At 45.7% G+C, this 22,477-nt stretch overlaps 1 protein-coding gene and 1 long non-coding RNA gene across 2 annotated transcripts; both read right to left on the minus strand.

Annotated features, from left to right (window-relative positions):
- Window positions 1–4,718: 4,718 nt before the first annotated feature.
- Window positions 4,719–5,297, minus strand: LOC115308869. The gene has a single exon (XM_029966972.3). It carries the CDS (start codon window positions 5,295–5,297, stop codon window positions 4,761–4,763), a length of 537 nt encoding a protein of 178 aa, XP_029822832.2. The 3' UTR covers window positions 4,719–4,760.
- A 1,704-nt stretch (window positions 5,298–7,001) lies between these two features.
- Window positions 7,002–7,698, minus strand: LOC120850402. The gene is made up of 3 exons (XR_005718137.1): window positions 7,616–7,698; window positions 7,161–7,226; window positions 7,002–7,025 (listed from the first exon to the last, which is right to left on the minus strand). It is a non-coding gene; the product is annotated as an uncharacterized LOC120850402 (long non-coding RNA).
- Window positions 7,699–22,477: the final 14,779 nt, after the last annotated feature.

Below are 22,477 nucleotides of genomic sequence, written 5' to 3' on the forward strand. Positions count from 1 at the left end.
CTCTGCTCTGCTTTAGCCCTGTAGAGTGTGCTTTTTACTGAGCACCAGTGCACCACAGGAAAACAAAGCCTGTGAAAGCAAGCTTCACAGGTGCTGCTTCTCCGCAGTGCACCGGTGCTCGGAAAGAAGTGAGCTCAACGGGGCCGCGAGAACAAAAGTATGAATTACACGAAAACTTCGTTCAAATTAAGCGGCTAATGAATACATTGAAAACGTAGCGGGACAGCCCAAGTTTTGAAATTTGTTTGACTTAACCAGAGTTATTAAATCTCCGAGTTTGAATTATCGCGAGCCTACTGTATACTCTAAAGGAGATATGGCTCACTTGATTGTGCTTAATATCACTGAATGGTTATGCAAATTTTAATTTGCTAGTTTTATTTCTCAAGCACTTGTTGTGTTGGGTATTCAAATCAGTGCAAATTTTTACTTTGGTCCAATTTATGGGAGGTTTGTTTTATATATCATGTGCAGTAGAAAGGTGGGGAGCTGGGCTAGGTAGTAAACACGTTGCTTGCTGATGTTAACCATGTATGTCATATACAGCTTGTTGTTATTGTGTATTGATTTCGAATCCTCTTCTGCTCTTTATTTCAGGCTGCTCTTATATGCACCATGAAGATATCCAAGAGGTCTCCAATTGAAGGAGAACTATAAGCACAAGCATGGAGGGGCATCTAGATGGCGAGCGCAAGGACAACTGTAATGTAAAATTTCTCCCAACTTAAAGCGAGGCATGCCTTCTTCCAATAAAGGCATTGTGGCAAAACTTCTTAATTGGTTCGTTTGTTCAGCTGTCATCTCTACGAACAGCTGATCTCACACAAACAAAATCCTGGATATGAGTAGTAGAGATTGTGTGCTATTTTCTTGTTGAACTCTTGTTGTTTTGTGTAAGGATAAAAAATTATACAACTTAGTATATTGCATGACAGAGTCTATGAACTCTCCATACCAATCCATACCTCAAAAGTCTCATGTGACTTCGGCTTGCTTGAACATGGAAGCTGTTTGCACTAAATAACGGAGCACTAGACCTTTCCGTCTTCTTGAAGCCCATAGCTACGAGCCATCCGCAACAATCCTGCACCTCCTATACGTCAGGTGACACCCCTGGCAATGGTATAGCCCTTCCAGGGGAGTCGCCTGATGTATGAGGTGCGGGTGGTACGGATGGCTCGTAACTTTGGCCTTATCTAAGGCCGAAAGGTATAGTGCTTCATTATTTAGTGCCGACAGCTTTCACAATTCCTACGGATAGCCCTCCGTAGTGAGCTACAGACATTCTGTCATTTTACGAAATTATATGCCTTGTTTTTACAGACTGTCCAGTTTCTAGATTACGGGAAATCTTGCCGGCAATATAAAACCAGCAACTTTTACCAATAAAATGGGAAAACGGATAACTGTCTGTTAAGCGGAATATAGACGTTCCGTCATTTTACAAAATTATATGCCTTGTTTTTAACAGACTGTTCGGTTTCTAGATTACGGGAAACCATGCTGGCACTATGGAACCCGCAACTTTTACCCATAAAATTGAGTGAAATTTTTTTGCAGTGCTCCCATACCCCTTGTCCAAGTTGAAGATGGTCGGACATCTCCGATTTTCTCTAAAATGGAGCATCCGTTTCCATTGAAAATAAAGAGTTTCACATTTGATGTCGTAGTACGTCATTCGCATTCTTACGTATTTCAAGAAATTTAAATCCGAAAATGGTTCAACGATAACGGCCACAAAACATTTTGAAAGACGGCTGTAAAACGGTTTCGAAAGGCGGCCGAAAAACGGTTGACGACATCGGTCACGAAACGGTTGGCGATATCGGTCTCAAAACTTTCCCCGTGATCGGTTCAAGTTATTGGACCGATCTGGAGCCGGGGTGCAAATCATTATTGGACCGTTATTTCCTAAAACTTTCACCGATATTTGTCCGTTATTGGTCCAATATTTTTGTGCTGCCTGGGATCCCTGGGTCTGTATGAGGTCATTTTTGTTAGCCTACGAGAGGTGTTAGGCTACTCCAAATAGTGTACTGTATATTGACTTTGAATCTGCCTCTTTGAATTCTGCGCAGTTTAGGCTGTACTCTAATAGCGTAAACGACCTAATCTTCGCGTGGACCTAATGTTCGCAAATATCGCTATTTGATCAAGTTCACAAGAAATTGGTAACGGTAATAACTTGCCCTATGGACATGAATACATGCAATGTCACTCACGGTGGTGAAAGTTTGTGTCCGCGAAATATTCCCGAAACTTGCACATCGCTAAATGTCGAGCTCACAACAATAAAGTCGCTTACAGTACTTGTTAATGATAGCTATGGCCACATGTCCACATTACTGAAACTGCTCAGCATTGTGACAACCAATGATTAATTCAATCAAACCGTTTAGCATCACTGGAATGTTCTGGTTTCGAGTGTTGGTAAATGTGGGACTCCTGTAAAGTTTCATCTTGATATAAATGTGTGTGCCCTCATGAAGAATACTTCGCGATTCTGAATTGTTCAAGTCTGTTTATGATTGACCTCAAAATAAATCATTCTGAAGCACTTTTTGTTGTTGCCTGAAAATACTTCGTAAACACGTAAACAAACGGAAGCAGTATGACAAGAATAGATATCTTAATATTTCACAGCAGTAAAGACAATAATTTTTGCTCTTTTGTGGTGTGAAGCCTCTAATCAGAAGCATTTGTGCCATCAAGTAAAGGAAGCCGCGCGACAGCAAGCTCGGCAAAAAAAGCGCCGGAAACGAAACCGAAACTGAAACCACCGGAACCGGAAATAAGAGTAAGCTTTTCCCATCGACCGTTTGACACGCTAGTTGTTATACGGGTCGGTGGGGCCTGCGGCAGTGTCCGCTCTTTACCTTGTGTAGATTACAAGGTATATGTATAGATGGTAGCGAAGCTTCCATAGAAACCCATAGGCGCAAAAGATGGCGGCTCATGGGGCTCAGCGCCATCTGTAAGTTGCGCGGCATTGTCATTAGTCATGTTCGCCCGTGACGTACAGGAAGTGACGCTTTATTAAAAAGAAACAACGAAACACGATATGATGCATTTTCCTCAAGATTGTGACGTCACAATTGTTTTCGGCGCGAAATTCAAATGATTTTCGGCGGTGGCGCGAAATTTAAAGTTTTTCAGATGTTCTACATGCCTGCTACCGTCCTTCAAACCTTGCTTCACGCCTAATAGCCTTGTTTGTATCAGTCACTCCCATGTAATCCCTCTTCCAAAAGAACCAGTTTTTTATCAGTTCTGGGAACCACCAATAAGTTAGTATCTTCTTCAACTAAGCAGTGTGTTACAGCACGCCTATGAAGGCGTACTTATTGTAACAACGGCTTGTTCGCCAAAAAGACAAAACGGCACAAGCTTGGTTTACACAGTTTATTATATACAAACTTACAACACCACCACTGAACACTTGAAGATAAATATGGCATTAAAAACGAAGTGAAATAAGGTCTGCACAACTCTATGCACGCACTTAATACTCTCAACGGGAGGCACGTTTGCGCATTTATCTTGCACTGTTCACGTTGAGAGCTTGTAACTAGATTCAACTATATCAATTACAGGTGGAGAAGCGGGGCTATGCATGTGTTTTTGCATTTGAATGTCCACATGAATTAATGCTTCAATAGACTGAAAATTGAGATGTTTCGTTATAGCACATGCGCTCGTCACACACATATTGTGCTCCGCAGTTTGGCTATTTATGTGAGGATTAGTACGCAGGAAACTGCCACAAAATGACAGGAAAGAAAGCATTAGAAAAAGGATAGTAATTCGCTTTGTGGCAAATTGTTGGCACCATACTGACTCACTGAGTTACCTTTCATCGCAGTTTGATATACTTTTGTATACCTCACACAACCAAGCATTAATCCAGGTTTATGTCTCAAGTCGTCACACTGCACAAGAAAACATCGAGGTCAACGCTTCTTCTCACGCACTCCTCAATAATGCACAAGGTGTGTAGGGTGTCTACCAACCTGGAAAACTTAAAATATTTAAGAAAGGCGGATTATGTTTAAAGAACAGGGTAATATAAAGGGAACCGTAAAAAAGTTCCTAATCAGTAAAAATGATAAGCGAAAGTGGAACGGCAGCGTGCAACGAAGCCCGATGATTGCACAAGGATTTCACGGTGGTGCCGCTGCACTGAATAACGTTGCCCGACACGTCACTAGGCAGCGCAGGCCACTAGGCACTCCCTGAACCGAAGTAACAGTCAACATTTTATCGAATTACAGAGGAAAACCTTGGGAAAATTGGGAAATTTGGAATAAGTGATTTGGTAGACACCCTGTCCCATCATTCAGTGAGCAACGTCATCTAGCACTATACAGCGAGGGTCGATTGAATCTAACATATTTTACTTAGAACGAAAAAATTAGTCTTGCATGCGTGACACTGAAATTTTGATTTTGATTCATTGAAAATTCAAGTTTATCTAGCTGAACCTATACGTTTATTGCACTGTCTGAGCATGCGAAACAAACTTTTACACTTTATTTAAAGTATGATAGATTCATTTGGTCATCGCAGTAGACAGTTTGGGCAAAGCGTGTGATAATTTAGAGGTATGTACTCGCACAATCCGGTATGCCAGCGTGATCGTTGAATGCAACACGTACGACAAACTAAAGGGACTTCCTGTGGGCATAACGCAAGTGTTGTCTCATCTGCACAGCCTCTGGACTCGTTGCTGGGTTTTGCGTCTCACAGCTGCATCAAGGAGCTCAGTATTTTTTTTTACGGGCGAACCAATGAAGCCTCACCCTTGTAAACAAAGCAAATAAATCACCATAGACATCCTCACTGCAGAGTGTCAGCAGCTTTTCGACCTTCTCATGAAGAGTGATGCAAAACGTCTTTCCAACGCCTTCTTTCAAAACAAGACTGTCAACTGACGACACAAAAACCTTCTCACAAGATTGAACGAAAGAAACAAAGCAAGGTGAGGGGACCGAGAGGCTTCCAAAGTCTCCTTCAGCCGTTCCTTTCACACTCAAATACAACAACACTTGGCTGTCATCAGAAAAAGTGGCATTCTTGATTTGTAATTTACATTGCTGAGCCACGTTTTGACATGTGTGATATTTGACAAACCTTATTACAAGCCATCCAGCAAAGTAAACCATGTTGTTAAGTGATAATAAAGTGGGAAAACTACAGGATGTGAGGTCAGCTGCACATTGTGGAAGTGAGCTTCCTAGACTAAGTGAAGCTGAGGGAGCTGAGAAACCAACTGGAAGAGCGGCTAAAAGAGTTGCCATGTCCTCTTCGCAGTTGCTCTTGTCAGACAGTTTAAACAAGTTGCTAACTAGGAGATGTCTGAAGGCTGCCTGAAACTGCCGGCAAGAGGAATTGGTGTTCTCACCAGACTTTGACCTTATTACGGAGAATGTGTTTTCGAGTGCATCTTGGTTGAGATGGCGAGTCAGAAGGTATCTGAAACCATACTCAGATGTCAGGTGCTCACAAATCAGCATAATAGACCGAATGGTCAAGGAGAAACCGCGAATGCAAGCAGGCTGCCGTGGGCACCGAAGAACGGTAAGGCTCTCGAACATATGAAGGCATTCTTTCAGAAACTCCTTGTGAACAGAGCCTTCGTGCATTGCAGACACATATGCACTCTTCCTGCGTTTCTGTGAGCCGCTCAAGCTATCAAAAAGACGAACCATTTTTTCAATAAACCGGGCCGTGTGGATAGCTTCAACTGGCAGTTGCTGGAAAGTTACCATGGCAAACATTGCAGCAGCACAGTGATTACTGAGTATTTGCGCTGCTAGTTTCACTGACATTTTGGAGGCAAAAGTGAAATTAAAATGCTTCTTACTGAGCCTTGGCATGGATCGGATTTCAAGCTGTTTGTCTTTTTCGTAAGCCTCCCTGAGGAAAGAGCTTCTCAGTGTGGTCCCCAACTACAAATGGAAAAAAAAGTGGCTTCACATTCACATTTACGTAGGGCTTCTCAGCGGTAACAAGGCCATTAAAAAGAGCAATATTTTGATTGCCTTGGTCACATACGACAGCTACTGGCTCCAGGCCGGCTTTCACAAGCAAACTGTGGCACTGTAAAAGAAGGTCACGCAAAATGTTGGCAGGTGTTCCCCCATGAGCAAACAAATAGCCAAGTGGCTGCTTCCATGGCGTGCGAATGCCTTTAGCCATAAACACAAGAGCTTTGTTTGCAAGGTTATAGCCTCTTCCAGTGTTACTTTCTTCGAGCCCTTCAAACCTGTCCACAGAGGGGTTGTACGAGAGCTCTTTCGTGACATGCATCTCGTCAAAGGCAATAATGCATGGCTTGTCTTCTGGTGAAAAAGAAGCTGCACGTCTTTTGACTAGTTCGAAAACTTCTGGGTAAAAACCAACCCTCAGAGTAACACGCTGAAGCCAAAGCTGTAGCCACCTAACAGATGGGAGCCTCAACAATTGCCCACAGTACCGGTAACTCTTAGGGCTGTGAAAGTACAAGCCCAAGGCAAAGGCTTTGTTCTGGCTGCACCGCCGCCTACCGAACCTGCTCGCATTGGTCATCTTCAGCTGAGCTTCCACAAGGGCAGCGACGGCTGGAGAGACAAGGCTACGTACACTTTCAACTATCTCAGTGACAGTCAGCATATGAGGCCGTCGCCGCAGTCGTTGCTGGAGTCTCTTGTTATGTTTCCGAAGCTGTCGAAGTCGGGCCCTCAACACGTTCATCTTCCCTTGCCCTCGGTGCGGGTGGCACAGGACATTACAAGGGGAAAGCAAAAGCAATTATGAAACATTTCGAGAAATAATGAAATAAACAATGTGCCTCACTGTAGAAAATGTGGAAGTACAAGTAAACTTTGTGCATCATGACGGACACCTATGTTGGTGAGGAACCGCAGAAGTCGAAGACACCGACGCATCATAATCGGTAGGGGAAGGTTCAGGTGCCCACACATCGTTTCCTCCAGACGGCGGGCCATGTCCATCCATCGCGCCTTGTATCGCGTATGTGTGATCCACTACAAGAAACAAAACAAAGGAAACAAAGTGACAAAGTGGTTGCAAAAACCTGAACCAGCTATGACTGGTCAAGTACTACGCAACAAAGTAATCTTCAAAGACTGCCCTAAACAACGCACACTATGAAAACTTACCATGAACTCTGGTTGGAGGGCTAGTCTTCGTGCCAGAGGTCAGAGCCGTGAGACTGCTCCCCACATCTGCAAAGCAAGGACGAGGCAATTAAAAAATCTGTCAGAAACATCAGTCATTGTATTGTTTCAGGAAATTCCTGCGGCATGTGACAAGCTGTAGCCCGTTGCAACCTAAGAACGAAGGGCGAGGGTAGGACGGGCCGGAGAGGAAGAAGCAGACGGAACGCTGGAGAAGAGAGAGGAAAACCTCCTTCTCTCTTTAGCGTTCCGTCTGCTTCCTCCTCCCCGGCCCGTCTTACCCTCGCCCTTCGTTCTCAGGTTGCAGCGGACTATAGATTAAAAACATGGTCATACATGTTTTACATGTTTCCCAAAGATGGCTACTACACGACAGGCCGAAATATATGAGAAACAAGGCCTGCAACACTTCCCCGCCAATATGCAATTGCTTTTACCTTCTTCTGTAGTGTGGTGCGTGTGACACCGTGATGATGTGGGCCCATCGGTGCTACTGCTGCTGGCCAGTGTGGGCTCGCCCTCGCTAGTCGATTGGCCAGGGCTGCTGCTCTGGACGGCATCTCCGGCACCTATGCAAAGTTAAGCACACACGTCATGTACACTAAAAAAGTTCCCTGTATCTGCATGTAAAATACTTTCTGAATAAGCTCATCTTTTCAAAGTTGGTCAAAAGACCAACTTTTCAGAGAGCTGCGTGTAGTGAAGATATCTGATCACTATGCTTTCAGACTTAGCATAAAGTATAAACAGCAATGTCGCGAGTTAAACAGTTTTTTCTTGTCATTATCATCACTTCGAAAAAAAGCTGCAACATATTGCACCCGTCACTCCGATGTTTGGGCAGTAGAAACGTGACGAACAGATTATGGCCTCCAAATGATTAAAATAACCTTGCCAACATTACTGAACACTCTTAAGGGCTCTAATTTTGATGTCGAATCTTCCAATCTGTGTGCGCTTAAGGATTATTTTCTTTCTAATTAAACAATCCTTACTGCTGTTGATTAGCTAGAAGATTTTTGCTTTTGTTTCGTTAATATTTTGTTGTTAAGTATTTTGTATTATATAAATTATTGTGTATGACTTCCCCAGTGCTGTGTACCTGTGGGGGGCTGAGGACCAGTCAAGCTGCTTGCACAGCTTTTTTCCTCAGCTCCACCATACTTGTATGGTAAAATAAAGTCATCATTATTCTCAGTAATAATGAAAACAATATTTCGTGCTCACCCTCAGTGGTCAAATATGCTGGTATTGCATCAAGACGCAGCCTTCCTCAGTAAAGAAATGCAGAGGGTTTGAAGTACCTGGAGCATACCGCCAGTTCCCGCAGCTGCTGTGGTGTCTTGTTCTGTAGGCTTGTGTTCCTGCAGAACTCAACCCAGACCGTCCGCCTGAATGTGAAGCAGTGTATTACTTTACATACCCTTGGCTAAAGTGGACATTTAAGAAAGAAAAGATTACACAATAATGTTAGCGATAAACTAGTCACATCATTGCACTTGGTCTCCCGTCTGGGTCCAGCGAACGCCATGAGCGCGGAGCACACCTCTGTGCCCGTGAGGTTAGATAGGTCCACAACGCAGACGATTACATTACTAGATTCCCGAGCACGACACCCAAGTAGACCTGATAGTCGCCAGCACGTTAGAGGGACGACACCAAACACGTTTCATGCAGAAAGGACGTTCTAGTGTTATTCACACCATAATATAAAAGTTCGTTAAAACTGAAATGTTCAGTCATTGTTTCTTGTTAGGTTTTTGGGGTCACGCAGCCGTTTAGCAGAGGTCAAGCAAAGCCGCCACTAATATCTAAGATTAGTTTCGTCTCGCGAAGCTTGGAACGGAGACTGGGCCCAAAAAAGCTCGATCAACGGGTGCTTATTACTAAATGAGCATGCATGAGGGCCCATAGAAGAGGTCAAGAGCTTACCAGACATCACCGGACAACTGACATCAGGGCATCACACATTGTTGCAGCGGACAGAGCTGCTACAAGCTTCACCTTACAGCGTCTACAGGAAAACGATGGAGTGTGATGCCAGCGGTGCAGTCATCACTTGGGCATCGCGCTACCGCGCAGCGCCTCTTTACATGGGGCAGGCGCATCGTCCCGACGACAGAGCCTTGAACGCGCCCGTCCGGCGCTCGACGACAAAAGCAACAGAACGGCGCAATAAGATCCAACTAGTAGAGACCGTTCGTGGGAAAACTTAAGACCACGAAGTTGTTTTAAACTATTGCAAAAAGTGAAAGTTCGACGGGAACTACAGAAATGTAGGCACACTGGCGAACGCAAACAATGCAAACACGAGGCGTATCAGGACTGCGAACTTCTGCCGACGGCGAAAAATAGCGACGTTGTAGATGTCGCAACAAGTATGCACAACATAATACATATTGAACATAACCTGAAAAATCCACCACTCTAAACATGTTTAAACTAAGTTATTATTAATAAATAATACTTTGATTTAAAGTCAACTATATCAGACACTGAAAGTGTGTCTTTAATATTTTATCAGCTTAGTGTTTGGCCGCGCAAAACATAGTCGCGCTGTGGTAGCGCGGCCTCCAGGGTGATGACGCTAACGATTGGTTTTGGGCCGCTTTTTTGCTCCACTTTCGCGACCTATATGAATTGACCTTGTAGATTACTCTATGGCACGGAGCCCATTCTGCGTCCGCTCCTATCGGCAGCCAGAAACAAAATGTCGGCCACTTCCTCCCTGCTAACTTCCTTGACTGCCCTTAAGTCTTTTATACTGACCATTTGAGCGCGCAAGCTTGTCGTGTATCAGCACGTCAGTTCTTCACAGTCACTGGGTCATTTGGGCGACGAGGCAAACCGCATGAAAGCGACGGGAACAAGCGGCAAAGGCGATGAGCGACGTTTCCTAGAAATTAAAAAACGCGAGCGACGCGACAGGTGGCCGTGAGAAATCGCCGTCGCCTCGCCGCTGTCTCCGCCTCTAGTCTCGTCGCTCGCTAAATCGATTACATGCTGTTCAGCCTTTATAACGAATGCGGTCGCCGTCGGCGAGAGAGTGCTTTCTTGGCGTCTTCCGCGGCGAACGAAGGCTCTAATTGACGCAGAGTACGACGGCCGCTGCTCTCCTTTCGCGTGCTCCGCTACAAAAATACACGCAAAATTAATACCGCGTGAAGCCTGCATCTTAATCTTTGTAGTACACTGACGGATGCTCGTGTTTTTGGGGAAGATATAAGCAAACTCAGAGAGACTCGTAGAATGCCAGAACAGTTTATTTTTCATTAGTCCCAAAGCTACATACACTATTTACGACGCACATAAACGGTTGTGACAGCGCACTGTAATGACCGAAGACAGCTCAATCAATATCATTCATCCACCGAGCACACGCAAACCGTGAAGAAGTTCTCAGTGTTTAGTAGGAGGAGGTGGAAAAAAGATTCTTGGACGACAAAACCCAATCCAGTTACAGCGGCACTGGCTCGTGAGAACTATCCTCGTAGTAGTCCAGGTTCATGCACACACTCGCCAGGTCGAGCGCACGAGCGTTAACTATGCACTCCAACACGGGAACACGAGAACTGCACACTACACAAGGCAAAAACGGCAGGTTCACATCGGAGAAACTAGCGTCATGCGACCTCCGACTGGCTCCAACTTGCTTGCCGTACAATGTTGCCAAGCGTTTCTTGTAAAAGAAAAACACGTTTTAAAAAAATACAAAAAAGACAAAAATATAAAAAAAAACAGAATGAACTTTTCCTCTTTTCGAAAACGTTTTTAGTATGTGCTACGTGGCTATTTTCATCCCAGTTAAACCGAAATGAAAATATAAACGCTCAGAAACAAATGCAAACGAGAAGGAATATAAGTAAGCCGCATGGCCTTTGCATCAACAATGGCTGCTGCGCTCGCTGCAGCGCTAGCTTACAAGTCGTGCTGGTACGGAGGCTGCGATCGTTATAAAGTCAGCTCCAACCCTTAAACATGTCCCTTCATACAATATTTGACGCTACGATTGCGTGTGGATACCTACCCCTGCAATTCAAAGCAGCAAGTACGTGGCTAACACTGGCAATCGGGTATGAAGCAAGTGCCGCCATTTTCTTCGCGCCCTTGCGGTAGTAAATCGCTAGTAAAAAGGTAGTAATAGTCAGAAAAAGGTAGTAATGGCTGCATTTGGTCATTTTTACTGCCTATCGCGCGTTTGAGGTAGTAAATTGTTAGTGAAAGGTAGTAACGTTAAGAAAGAGGTAGTATCTGCTGCAGTTACTAACTTTTTACTAGCTTTTTTTGAGACTGAACTCTTTGGAATCCATCTGTGTGGGCTTCCGCTTCCAGTTATGGGATTATCTTCGAAGGTGCTCGGGTCTTTGCCGCCGGGACAAGGCCGCCGGGACAAGGCCGCCAGGCAGCTCGTGTTTTTGTCGAGGCCACACGTGGGGAGTTTTTATTTTTATGCTTTGCTTGGGGGTAGCTTGGTCCAAGTAGGAAGTGACTTTCCCCGACCTCGACCACGGAGCCCTGGCAGGGGATTAGTGCTTTATACTTTGGGCATTTTTACAGGTGAAAATACATTTGTGTTCTTTGCTCTATGTTCTATGAAGGTTGGCCTGCAACGGCATGCGATGGCCGCGGCATTGTCGCTGTAAGTGGAGTGTTGTGAAATACATTGGGCGGGGGGGGGGGGGGGGGGGAGGAACCATAGGCCTAAAAAAACGGTTTCGGCGGGAGGCGGGCAGTCCACGGAAGACTTTCTTTGATTTACTTTTCTTTTAATCTCACTCACTCAGTAGGGCGGACCCCCCGGACCGGCAGTAAGGTCGGCTAGTCTCGTTAGTCGAAGATTTTGGAAAATTTTTTGGGCTGCTTTTTCGGCGTTAGCCCGTAGCGGCGTGCGTGCCTACGAGCGTCGGTCTTACTTTTTCGGGGCGTGTGTGTGTGCGTGTGCGTGTGCGTGCGTGCGTGCGTGTGTGCGTGTGTGCGTGTGTGTGTGTGTGTGTGTGTGTGTGTGTGTGTGTGTGTGTGTGTGTGTGTGTCTGTGTGTGTGTGTGTGTGTTCCGGTGCTGCACCGCAAATAAGCCACTCTTGCCAGTTTGAAGCAGGGTCAGTGACTTATCTGTGGCTTATTTGCGGTGCCCCCAAATGCTACCTTCAATGATAAATCAGTGCCGGCAAATTCAGAGCTGTTTGTTAAAAGTAAAGAAGACGTGGTAGTGTCAAACGGAAGTGTGTAAGACTTTGGACAATGAAGAAATGACCGCCACTTTAAACAGAAGCAGGAGTGTGCCGCGGTCTTCATTTGAAATGTAGTTTCTAGTAAAAGATGACAAGGTAGGGTTCCCTTTCAGTGTAGTATTTAATAAAATGGGTCTTGGCAGAAAGTACTCGCGGTCTTCATTCAAAACTGTTTGGGACATATCGCTTCGAAGGAAAGCATTGTCCTCGGAAACTCTGAGGAGTATTTGGAGAGTCTTTCTCCATTGCATCGGAGCGCTGGCACGGTAGTGTCTTTGGATATAAAGGATTTCTACTACTGTTTAGGCAGCCGCGATTTGTTTGAAAAAGTGAGGAAGCCCTTTGGAGCTTAATCTGCTTTATTTTCAAGCTAAGGCAGGTATTACGGTTGAGGGGCTACTGAAACTTCGGACGAGTTATTTGAAAGCAGCGGTAGTAAAGTTGAATGGTGAGGTTTTGATCCAACGGAAGGGTGTATGCATTGGTTCAGTAATGGCTCCATTATTGTCGGAGTTTCATCTGAACACCTTTGAAAGAAAGATAACGGATTTGTTCACTCTTTGGGGGTTAGGAACTTGTTGGCAAGGAGGTTTGTAGATGATCTTTTGATTTCCGCCTCGAACGAACATTTTGCAATGAAGGTCCAAAGCTTTATTATGAAAGTTGCGCCAGAGTTGAAATTCGTATCGACGGCGCTGAACAACGGGAAGTTACAGTTTTGGGATCTGCAGTTAATAACTGAGGATGGGCGTTCTTGGTCCTCTGGAAAGCAAGTTTCAAAACGCGTGCTGCCTGCACGGAGTGCTCATTCTAAACTCCTAAAAACAAGGGGGGGGGGGGGGAATAGTAAAATCATTATTCGGCAATAAACTGAAGAAGTCATGTTTCTATTGTGCCGGAAATGCCCTTGGGCTTCAAATCGAACATATAACTCTGCTGGTTAAAGCTTGGGGTTCATTGGTTCGAGCATGCGGGGTCAACTGGTGGGCCTTTCGAAGAGAAATGGACAGGCCCAAAATAAGAAAAATCTTGCTGCGGTTCCAAACCTTCATGGTTTCTCACATAATTTGAACGCTTTAGGTACAAAATTCAACGTGGGCGTGGTTTTTGGGACAGACTTCAAGTTGAGTAAACTCACGCTGTTGCATTTGAGCCTGAGACTTGCTGTGCAAAGAAGCACAGGGATCCTTCAATAAATTGTGTCACGGAAGTGGTTTATAAGTTGCCCTTGGACTGCGAGTTCTGTTGTGTAGGGCGGACGGAGGAGGTCAGCGTATAAACGACCGTCTTACAGAAGACAAGTGGAATGTTAGAAAAAAACTCGAAAAATTCTGAACTAGCAAAACACATTGGCTCCTGTCATTCATGTTCTCCTCTATCGGAAGGGACCTCCATCCTGTGTAACCAGAAAATGCGTTTCGACAACTAAATAAGAAGACTTTGTATCAACAACCACAGTAATTGGATAAGGCGATCGTCTCTGGTTCTAAGTAATAGGATGAAGAAGATCTTGTTATTGTGATTAAGTGTGGCTGGGTGGGAAGGGGAGGGGGTTTGAGGAGTTTCCTCTAAGAGTTCATTTTGAGGTTTACGTTGTAAGAGGCTTTCGTGGGTCGCTTGAGAGGTGGTCTGGGGCTCGGTTCTCAGTTCGTTGGGTGTGTGTGTTTCCGCACCAGGTGCGTGGGGGTTTGGGAGAGGCTTAGCCGGTCTGACTCTTCGTCATGTTGAATCGTGGTCTGTTCATTAAAGGAGTTGTGCAACAATTTCAGTGCTTTACTTAAAAAAATTGGGAATTGGTGTTTCGGTCTTTCAGAAGTAAAGAAAAACAAAAACCTTCTTGCCCGCATGTCCTTGTTTTATTTTAAAAATGTATAAATATTCCGGTTTTTCGGCACCTCTCATCTCCTTCACCAATTCCGAGTCACGTACGCTGTGACATCTATCGAGGACGCGCAGGGTTCCAGTGAAACTTTATTTCTAGAGCCATCAGTGAGCAGCGAGAACTCAACCGGTCGCGACCACCTGACCACGTGCTTGCGCAGCGCGATCAACATGGCGAAAGCAGGAAAGTCTCATCCGGGTCCGGCCATCCCCGTCCGGCTCTGCCCCGTCCCCCTCCGGCTTTTGGCAGCTGTTCGCGATACCATGAATTGCCACCAGCTAGCTTAATCTTTAAGGATTGTTGCAGACGGGGCTGACGGTTGTGCTAACCTCGGATATTTGGCGCCAATAAAACTTCTTATAATAAAAGTTTTGTCAAAGATACTAGGGGCCCTACGTTGCGCTTTTTGGATTCCCACGGCAACTAAGGAGCCGAAAGTGACGTCAACAACGCAGCAAACGCAGATTGGATGTTGATTGGTGAGAGTCGCTGATGACTAATATCCGCAGAAGAAAACAAAAAAAAAGAGCTTCGTTTTCTTGTGCTGAAATCCGTCATTAGCGACCCTCACCAATCAACATTCCAGCTGCGTTTCTTGCGTTGTAGACGTCACTTCCTTTTGCCTAGTCGTCGTGGGAGTCCTAAAAGCGCAACATAGGGCCCCAGGTTTTTGACGCATTTATACTTATGTTGAAACGACAAGATTTATTGGAAGAATTACCTTTTGTCAAGCAGAAATTTTCACAACTTGCTATCTTTTCGCAAGTCCCCCATTGACGGCATGCCGCGTGGTTCTTGAGCGCCGCTCGCGGCTGCAGGTCGGGAAAGGATCTAATTTTTGCCTCGCGATTACGCGGCGCAATTTGTAACATTTCGAGGAAGGATATGTGTTTTATGTCCTTTGTGACGAGATAATTGATCTGAAAAGTACATGTAAATTCTTTCAACGTGAAAACCGTTGCAATGCTCATCTAAGGTCCCTCTTTCCCTTTTTTCCATCTCAAGGTGTATTTATTGGTGCTTCTGTGTCAATGAACTCAGCTGGGTTTCAGAACTTGTGTTGCCTTGTCGGTTTTTTTTTTAATTTTTTTATTTCCCCACTTTTCAGGGTTTTCAACTTTACTGCTCTGGGCCCGTTTGCTCCAAGCGCTAACCGCGGCTAAAGTTAGCCGCAGTACCTAGGAGAGGGATTTTGAAATCACGTGACTGGGCTCGTATGGGATGCGGGGAAACATGGCGGTGCCCCGGTGAGGGAGCGCCGCTCGCTTTGTAACTATTATGTCGTTGTAGCTGCAATATCGGGCGCGTTAGTCAGCAACAAATGGTGCAAGATGCTTTCACTTTGCCTTACCTTACTTAAGTCGCAAGGCCCGAGCAATGACCTCGCCACATTTTTTAGATAGTCTTTCCATTCTAGCCATTTCTAAGCCTAAATGAACGCAATACTTGTCGGCATGGCAACGTCTTTGGAAAGCGGATTGCCTTGACTCAATCGGCCGGGTAATGATAGCACGACCAACTCTATACTTACGACCACTCCATCTGAGCGCTCCCTATGGAAGAGCCTGCTTCAGGCTGAGGGCCGATTTTCAGCGCTGCCTAGTGAGAGGCGTTCTCAGTAGGCGGCACAAAAACTTGGCCTCCCTACCATATGATCTCTATGCTCGTATACCTAGTCCGGTTCTTCTGTTATCCGTGGGTGCGTGCCGGCTGATCGTGGTTTCTGGTTCCAAGCGCGTTCACGCTGTAAAATGTTTCTCTCTATGTAAAAGATACTCAAGCAATGCAAATCGTTAATTTGTTCACTTCTTTTTTTTTTTTTTTTAGTTTGCGTAGTCAACACCAGATGGTATTGGCCGCGACCGCGCGCCGCCGACACCATAGAGGCCAAAACAACCTGGTGCAGCGCGAAAAATAAGAAAACATATACAGAGTTCGAGGCCTTACCAAGAGGCGCCGCTGAAACACGGCCCTCCGAAAGGTGCGAGCTGACGTGTTTCCAGATGGAGGGGGGGTAAGTATAGAGTTGGCCGTGACTTATATTCCCTAGTAAAAAAATCATATATATGAGAAATTTCTTGTGTCCAATAAACACATATGAATCATAAAGATATAAGATATATATATATGAACATATAAGAACATATAAGAACCGTATAAGAATTATATGAGAACTATATAAGAATTATATAAGATATATAAGAACCCCATAAGAAACTTATAAGAAACTTCCCACTAGTTTCTTATATGGTGCTTGTATCTTCTCATATATCTTATATAGTTCTTATATAAATATTATATGGTTCTTATAAGGTTCTTATATGTTCTTATATATCTTGTATGATTCATATGTGTTAATTGGACACAGAAATTTCTCATACAAATTAGAATTTTCAATAGTGTTATAGCACACAAAAGCAGACAGCGTCCGAATATACCTTTTTCTATATTTCCCCAGCACCGAGGTGCATGCTACGTGTGTAATTACACCGTTGCACGTGCTGGCGTCTGCAGTGGTAATTTTTGTAAAGCAAAAAGTCTAAAACAAGATTTGCCTAGCACGCACGTTCGTCAAAGCCTTATTATGATTATTTACTTTGAATCTTTTATAAGAGGAAGGCCAGCGCGCGCGAACCGTAGAATTACACTTTCAGCGTTCTCCTCGATTCTTGGGTAATTTAGAAAAAAGATCTATGGGACGCTGTCTGCTTTTCTGAGTTATCAATGCCCGGCCGACTGAGTCAGGGCAATCCGCTTTCCAAAGACGTTGCCATGCCAAAAATTATGGCGTTCATTTAGGCTTAGGTATGGCCAGAATAAAAAAAAAAAACTATCTAAAAAATGCGGCGAGGTCATTGCTCACGCTTGGCGATTTAAGTGAGGTAAGACAAAGCGAAAGCGTCCTGCATTATTCGTTGCTGACTTAAGGTACGTTTATACTCCAACGTAACGTCGACGGGCGCGGCGTAGCGCAGCGCGCACAGATTCTGATTGGACGCAGATATCGAGTTCCTGGTTGCCGGCCAATGAAAGGCGCGCGTTCTGCGCTGCGCTGCGTTCACTGCGCTCAACCTCGGAGTATAAACGGCCCTTAACGCGCCCAATATTGCAGCTACAGCGACATATTAGTTCCAAAGCTAGCGGCGCTCACTCACCGGTGCACTGCCATGTTTCCCCGCATCTCATACGAGCCCAGTCACGTGATTTCAAAATCCCTCTCCTAGGTACTGCGGCTAACTTTAGCCGCGGTTAGCGCTTGGAGCAAGCCGGCGCTGTTGTTCTTCGTGGCCCCGGCGCCCGAAGCTTCGTCAGCGTATTGTGGGAGGAACGCGGGTTACGGTTGGTTCAGTGTTTTGTGCGTCATCATGCGCGGCTTTTTATCGCATCTTAATAAATTTCTTCTTTCAGAGAACAGCTCTTAAGCGCCGTTCACACACATGCAACCGAGTAAAACCAAGAGAGTCCAGACCTGCTTTGAAGCCTCTTGCGAAGTCGTAGGACCGGCTCCGCTGCAGCGCATCCGGTCCTAGACGTCTCAAGAGGCTTAAAAACCGGTCTGGCCTCTCTCGATCTTACTCGGTTGCATACGTGTGAACGGCGCTTTAGTCGCCCGTATGCGGCTTGAGCGGCGTCGGCGTAACCGCGTGGTGAAATATGGGACGTTTGCCAAGATGAACTCACACGCGACGTCACACATGACGTCACGAGGGTCATCGCGTTGCATTATGGGTAAATTTTCCCACTAAATTTAGCGAAAACGTTTCCCCGCTAAACAGAGGGAAAAAAATTCCCTGCTTGTCATCCCCTCTCCCTACAGACTTTACACCGGGCAGGAACCTATCGCTTGTCAGCGGCCCGAACCTAGAATATTTTATTATTTTTAAGTAATATCTCGTTTATTCGTGACGAGCTTCTTTCATTGGGTTTATAAATATAAATTTGACCTTCCCCCTCCCCCCCAACCCCACATACACACACACACACACACACTCTGTGACTATTTTCATCATGGTCCTTGGAGGGCTTCGGGCGACCTGATGGAATTAAACGTCGCCATCCCCGAACAGAAGAAAAAATGGCAAAAATAAGAAATTTGAGCACGACAGAATGAAACCCTTCTGCGTGCGCCAGGGTGTTTTGTCTTTGAGGGTCATTACTTTCCTTTGAGCACCATGTCCAGTCTAGTTGTCTTCGAGCTACCATTATACTTTTGAGTGGGAATGCCTATCGATTACGAACTTAAAAAAAAGAAAAAAACCTTTTGCTGCTTACACAAGAACTCATACAGAGATGCAAAAAGAGAGGAGCTAGCGTTATTGATAAACATGCCAAGGTTACTGGCTGTCACCCCGATCTCTTCAGGACATGAAATAGGGACATAGAAAAAATGTTTTGCTTAGACGAAGGTGATCAATTCTATGGCCGCACGGAATTGCAACAAGCAATTGAACTTGATCCCCGAAATTCGTGATCAGTGTTTGCTTCTGTATGGGTGTCTGACCCGACCAAGTCTTGCTTGCCCGCTTCGACCTTATCGGATACATCGCATGGAGCATAGCGAAAATCATAAGCCTTTTTATATTGTCCTCAACTTATTTAGTGTTTGTTTTTCTGGTTATATATTAAAACAACCGACTGTCACAGTCGCCCCCGCCTGGAGGTTAGAGGCGCGATTCCCCATGGACGGTTCGCCCGCCGGCCATCTACAACGACTGAGAACAATATTTTTGTTGAGGCCGGTCAGCCCGCGCGGTTGGCGCGTGTGCTCAAGTTGAGGAAGAACGGAATTGAGCTCAGGCGGACACATGGAGTTTGTACAATAAACAATATATTTGCTTGAAAAAAGACAAATAGAAATATAAACTTCAAGGTTCGGCATATAGGCAAACAATGTACAACAACAAGAAAACTCCAAAGGTCCCCACGGAACTTCAATCAACATTAAAACCAAAAGAAACAATAAAGTATATGGTCGGCGCGCTGCATCAATACACAGGGCCGAAACACAGACGACAATTAAACAAAGCAACCAAGCCGCGGACGGAGAGAAAGTGAAAATAAAACGTCCGGAAGAGTAATGTTCGAAGTGTACGGACGGGTCTCACTCAAATTCGGTGACGAAGGGTATCGTCGGGCTCTCGGCGGTGGTGACTCGTGAGCTTCCAGGAAGACGGCGTTGTGACGATGAAGAGAAGACTCAGAAGATATCGCGTTTCCGGGCCGCCATTCCCGCCCACTTTACCCCGCAACCACGAGCGTCTTACACCTTTGAAGACCCAAAAAGCTCTGCTCCGTAACTATCCGCTCCCCACGAAAGCCGTCTCAAGGGGTGTCCAAACAGGACACTACAAAACTCACGACTCCGGCAAATCGTGCCGCGCTCTGCCGCGATCCGCTTCCGGCCGTCGGAGGGAAATTTCCCTCCGTCAATTCTTCCCGGGGGGGGGGGGGGGGGGGGGGGGAACTTCCCTCCGTCAAATCTCCCCCTCGCTTCCTCCACGGCGGCCTTGCTCTGCTTATCACGTGGGTCCGGAGAGCCACTCACACGCTCTGTTGGCTGTCGGTCCATCGCTCAAGGCCTCCGCTCGCAATACGGAACCGCATCGGACGCCATCACGACGAAAGTGAATCTCGACAAAGAAAGCAGATCCGAGGCGGGCGAAACGCACCCTTTGACGCAGGAATGTCCCAAATCCTCCCAAAGCCGGACCTCCTTGGCCTTCGAGCCGAGGCGACGGCGGTACGCGAGGGCGTTGGCGAGGTGAGCCAGACGCAGGTGGCGTGTGACGTCAATCTGAAGAGGAGAGCAGTCGTGATCGTAAAAATTTTCACGACTCCTGCAAACATTTTCACGACTCCGACACATCGTAAAAATAGAAGCGTCCGCTTCAATTTTCCCGATTTGTCGGAGTCGCGGGTTTTGCAGTGTCCTGTTTGGACACCCCTTCAACCGTCCCCCTCCACGGCGACGTATTTCCCGCCTTTGTCGGCGCCGAAGGCACCCCCGAGTACCGGGTTTCGTCTTGCCGATTTCCGGTCGCCGCAACCCGAGCCGCCTCACCGGAAAGGCAAATCGGCAAAGAGGCACGGCGAGCAGCACGAAAACACAAAGAAAAAAACATCGCGGGAGAGTCGGCCGGCGCCAGAGTATGTGACACTGAGTCAGGCTAAAAGTGTTCTCAAGACATAATTTCATAAAATGTTCGAACTTATTTCGTAGGCCTTATTGTACTACACATTCCCGTGCAGAGCTTCTTGGCACATGCTTCGTCAGATAATAGCTGACCCACAAATTCCGTGGGGCAATCTCAAAATTGAAGTTTATTATGGGGATCCGAAAGAGATGTTATCTAATTGAATTCGACGCCGATGATCAGAGGCTCTGTCGCACATGTGTAGGGTTCCGTCTTTATGGTAAATACTAAAAAAGAAAAAAATAACCCCCAAACTGGAATTATCAAAATAAAAATAACAGAAAAAAAAAACTGAATTGGAGCTGCCCTTAAACACCTGAATATTCAGAATCACCGAAAAGGAATCCTGTACTACAGCTTTTTTTTTTTTTTTTTTGAATGGGAACATAGATTTCCCGATACTGTCGGCGAGACTGCTTCTTCCTCCGGACTCCTTAATTTCCTTTCTTTCTTTCACCGGGATGGGATTCACGCGCATGCTACACTGGAGGTAAGGGAATCCTATGCCTTTTCTTGAGCCTAAGTCCTGGTAAACTCCCATTTGTTCGCGGGTCAGCCTGGTCAACCTCCAGAGCACCGTCTAGCTAGATAAAGCGTTCATTACCTCTAGCGCTTTCTCCACGCGGTGGTGCTGCCTAGCTCATAGGCTTGGTAGGGTTTTGTGCTTTCAGGGTTTATTTTTTTTTTTTTTTTTTTTAGAATTCGTCGATGCTTTTTCGGGGTTTAATTCTTTTCGCAGATTCGGTTTCGTTGGTGACAGCGTTTGGTGTGATAACGAAGAAACGGGGTTTATCGGAGATTATGTTGAAGAAAATATAGCATATGATTCTCCAACCACCCGGGACCATTCGCGTGACTCGAATAGTCGAAAGAAATCCCTGTACCGACAAGGAAATAAACGAGATGTTGGGATCCAGAGCAAAAACCAGCCTTGAAGACAGTTCATTGGAGGCAGTGTATTGTGCCAGAATAAAACTGTAGATAAAAATTTTCGTCCCGAGAGGTTGGGTTTTTCTTAATCAAGGATCGATTCTTATAGTGCCGACTTGGGGGGGTAATTTTTGTGGTTTATCGGGATGTACCGAAAACTCTATACCATAGTCTTAGGTCGTGCGAGTGGGCACAAAGTTAAATGAAGGTTCCGTTATCCTTTGTTTCGAAGTGGGAGATATCGCAATGGGGTCTTGAATTGCGACACTTCATGTCGGTGAGGAGGAAATATCTCTCTCTGGTATTTATATGCGTGTTTAAACAAATGTCCGAAACGCAATGAGGTGTCCAACACGTGTCCCCTATCTGCCCCCCCCCCCCCCCTCCCGCCGCCCTCCTTTTTTATTAATCCTGGGGCCCCCCTCCGGGGATTCTCTGGATCCGGCCCTGCCTCAGATAATCATTACTTATCACCACCCCACCGTATTTGCCCTTGTTTAGATCACCCTCCCCCCCTCCCCCCCCCATGTAAATTATGTTCAATCCAATCATCCACTGTTTTCCACCAGACTTCGACACTACTCCTGCGCCGGTTGCATTATGTGACCTGCTGTTTGCATATGGAGAGAAGAGACATGGTTTCGATTTCGATTTTCCCAGCTAACAAAGTAGTTTCAGCACTGCATAACAATAGAGGCAAAGCTCCCGTGCATTGCACTCGTTCATCTTTCTTAGAGCCCCCGTTAAAACGCGAACCTCCAGAAGCCGTAACGACCTGTCTAGATTCATGCCGGGGGTACACTACCTATACATCATACAAGAGACAGCCTGCAAATAGATTCGAAAGCAAGTCACCAGGAGATCCCAGCTTTGATCGAATGCCGCATGGCAACGGGTTCAACGTTGCACGCAGAATTCCTACAACGAATATTGCGGTGACTGATGTTCACAGACTGTCTGTTGTATGATGTATAAGCAGTGTGACCACGGCTTTAAAGAGACTTATAGGAGTACGGCCGGCCGCGTCACGTACCATTCTGACGACCCGGCTGCAACTCCAGAGT

Source organism: Ixodes scapularis, unplaced genomic scaffold, assembly GCF_016920785.2.
Source record: "Ixodes scapularis isolate PalLabHiFi unplaced genomic scaffold, ASM1692078v2 PGA_scaffold4__175_contigs__length_147842914, whole genome shotgun sequence".
Classification (NCBI taxonomy): domain Eukaryota; kingdom Metazoa; phylum Arthropoda; class Arachnida; order Ixodida; family Ixodidae; genus Ixodes; species Ixodes scapularis.

What these genes read in the sequence shown, in the direction of transcription:
- LOC115308869 (XM_029966972.3), bottom strand. Translation starts at nt 5,297, where the DNA reads ATGGCAACTCTTTTAGCCGCTCTTCCAGTTGGTTTCTCAGCTCCCTCA.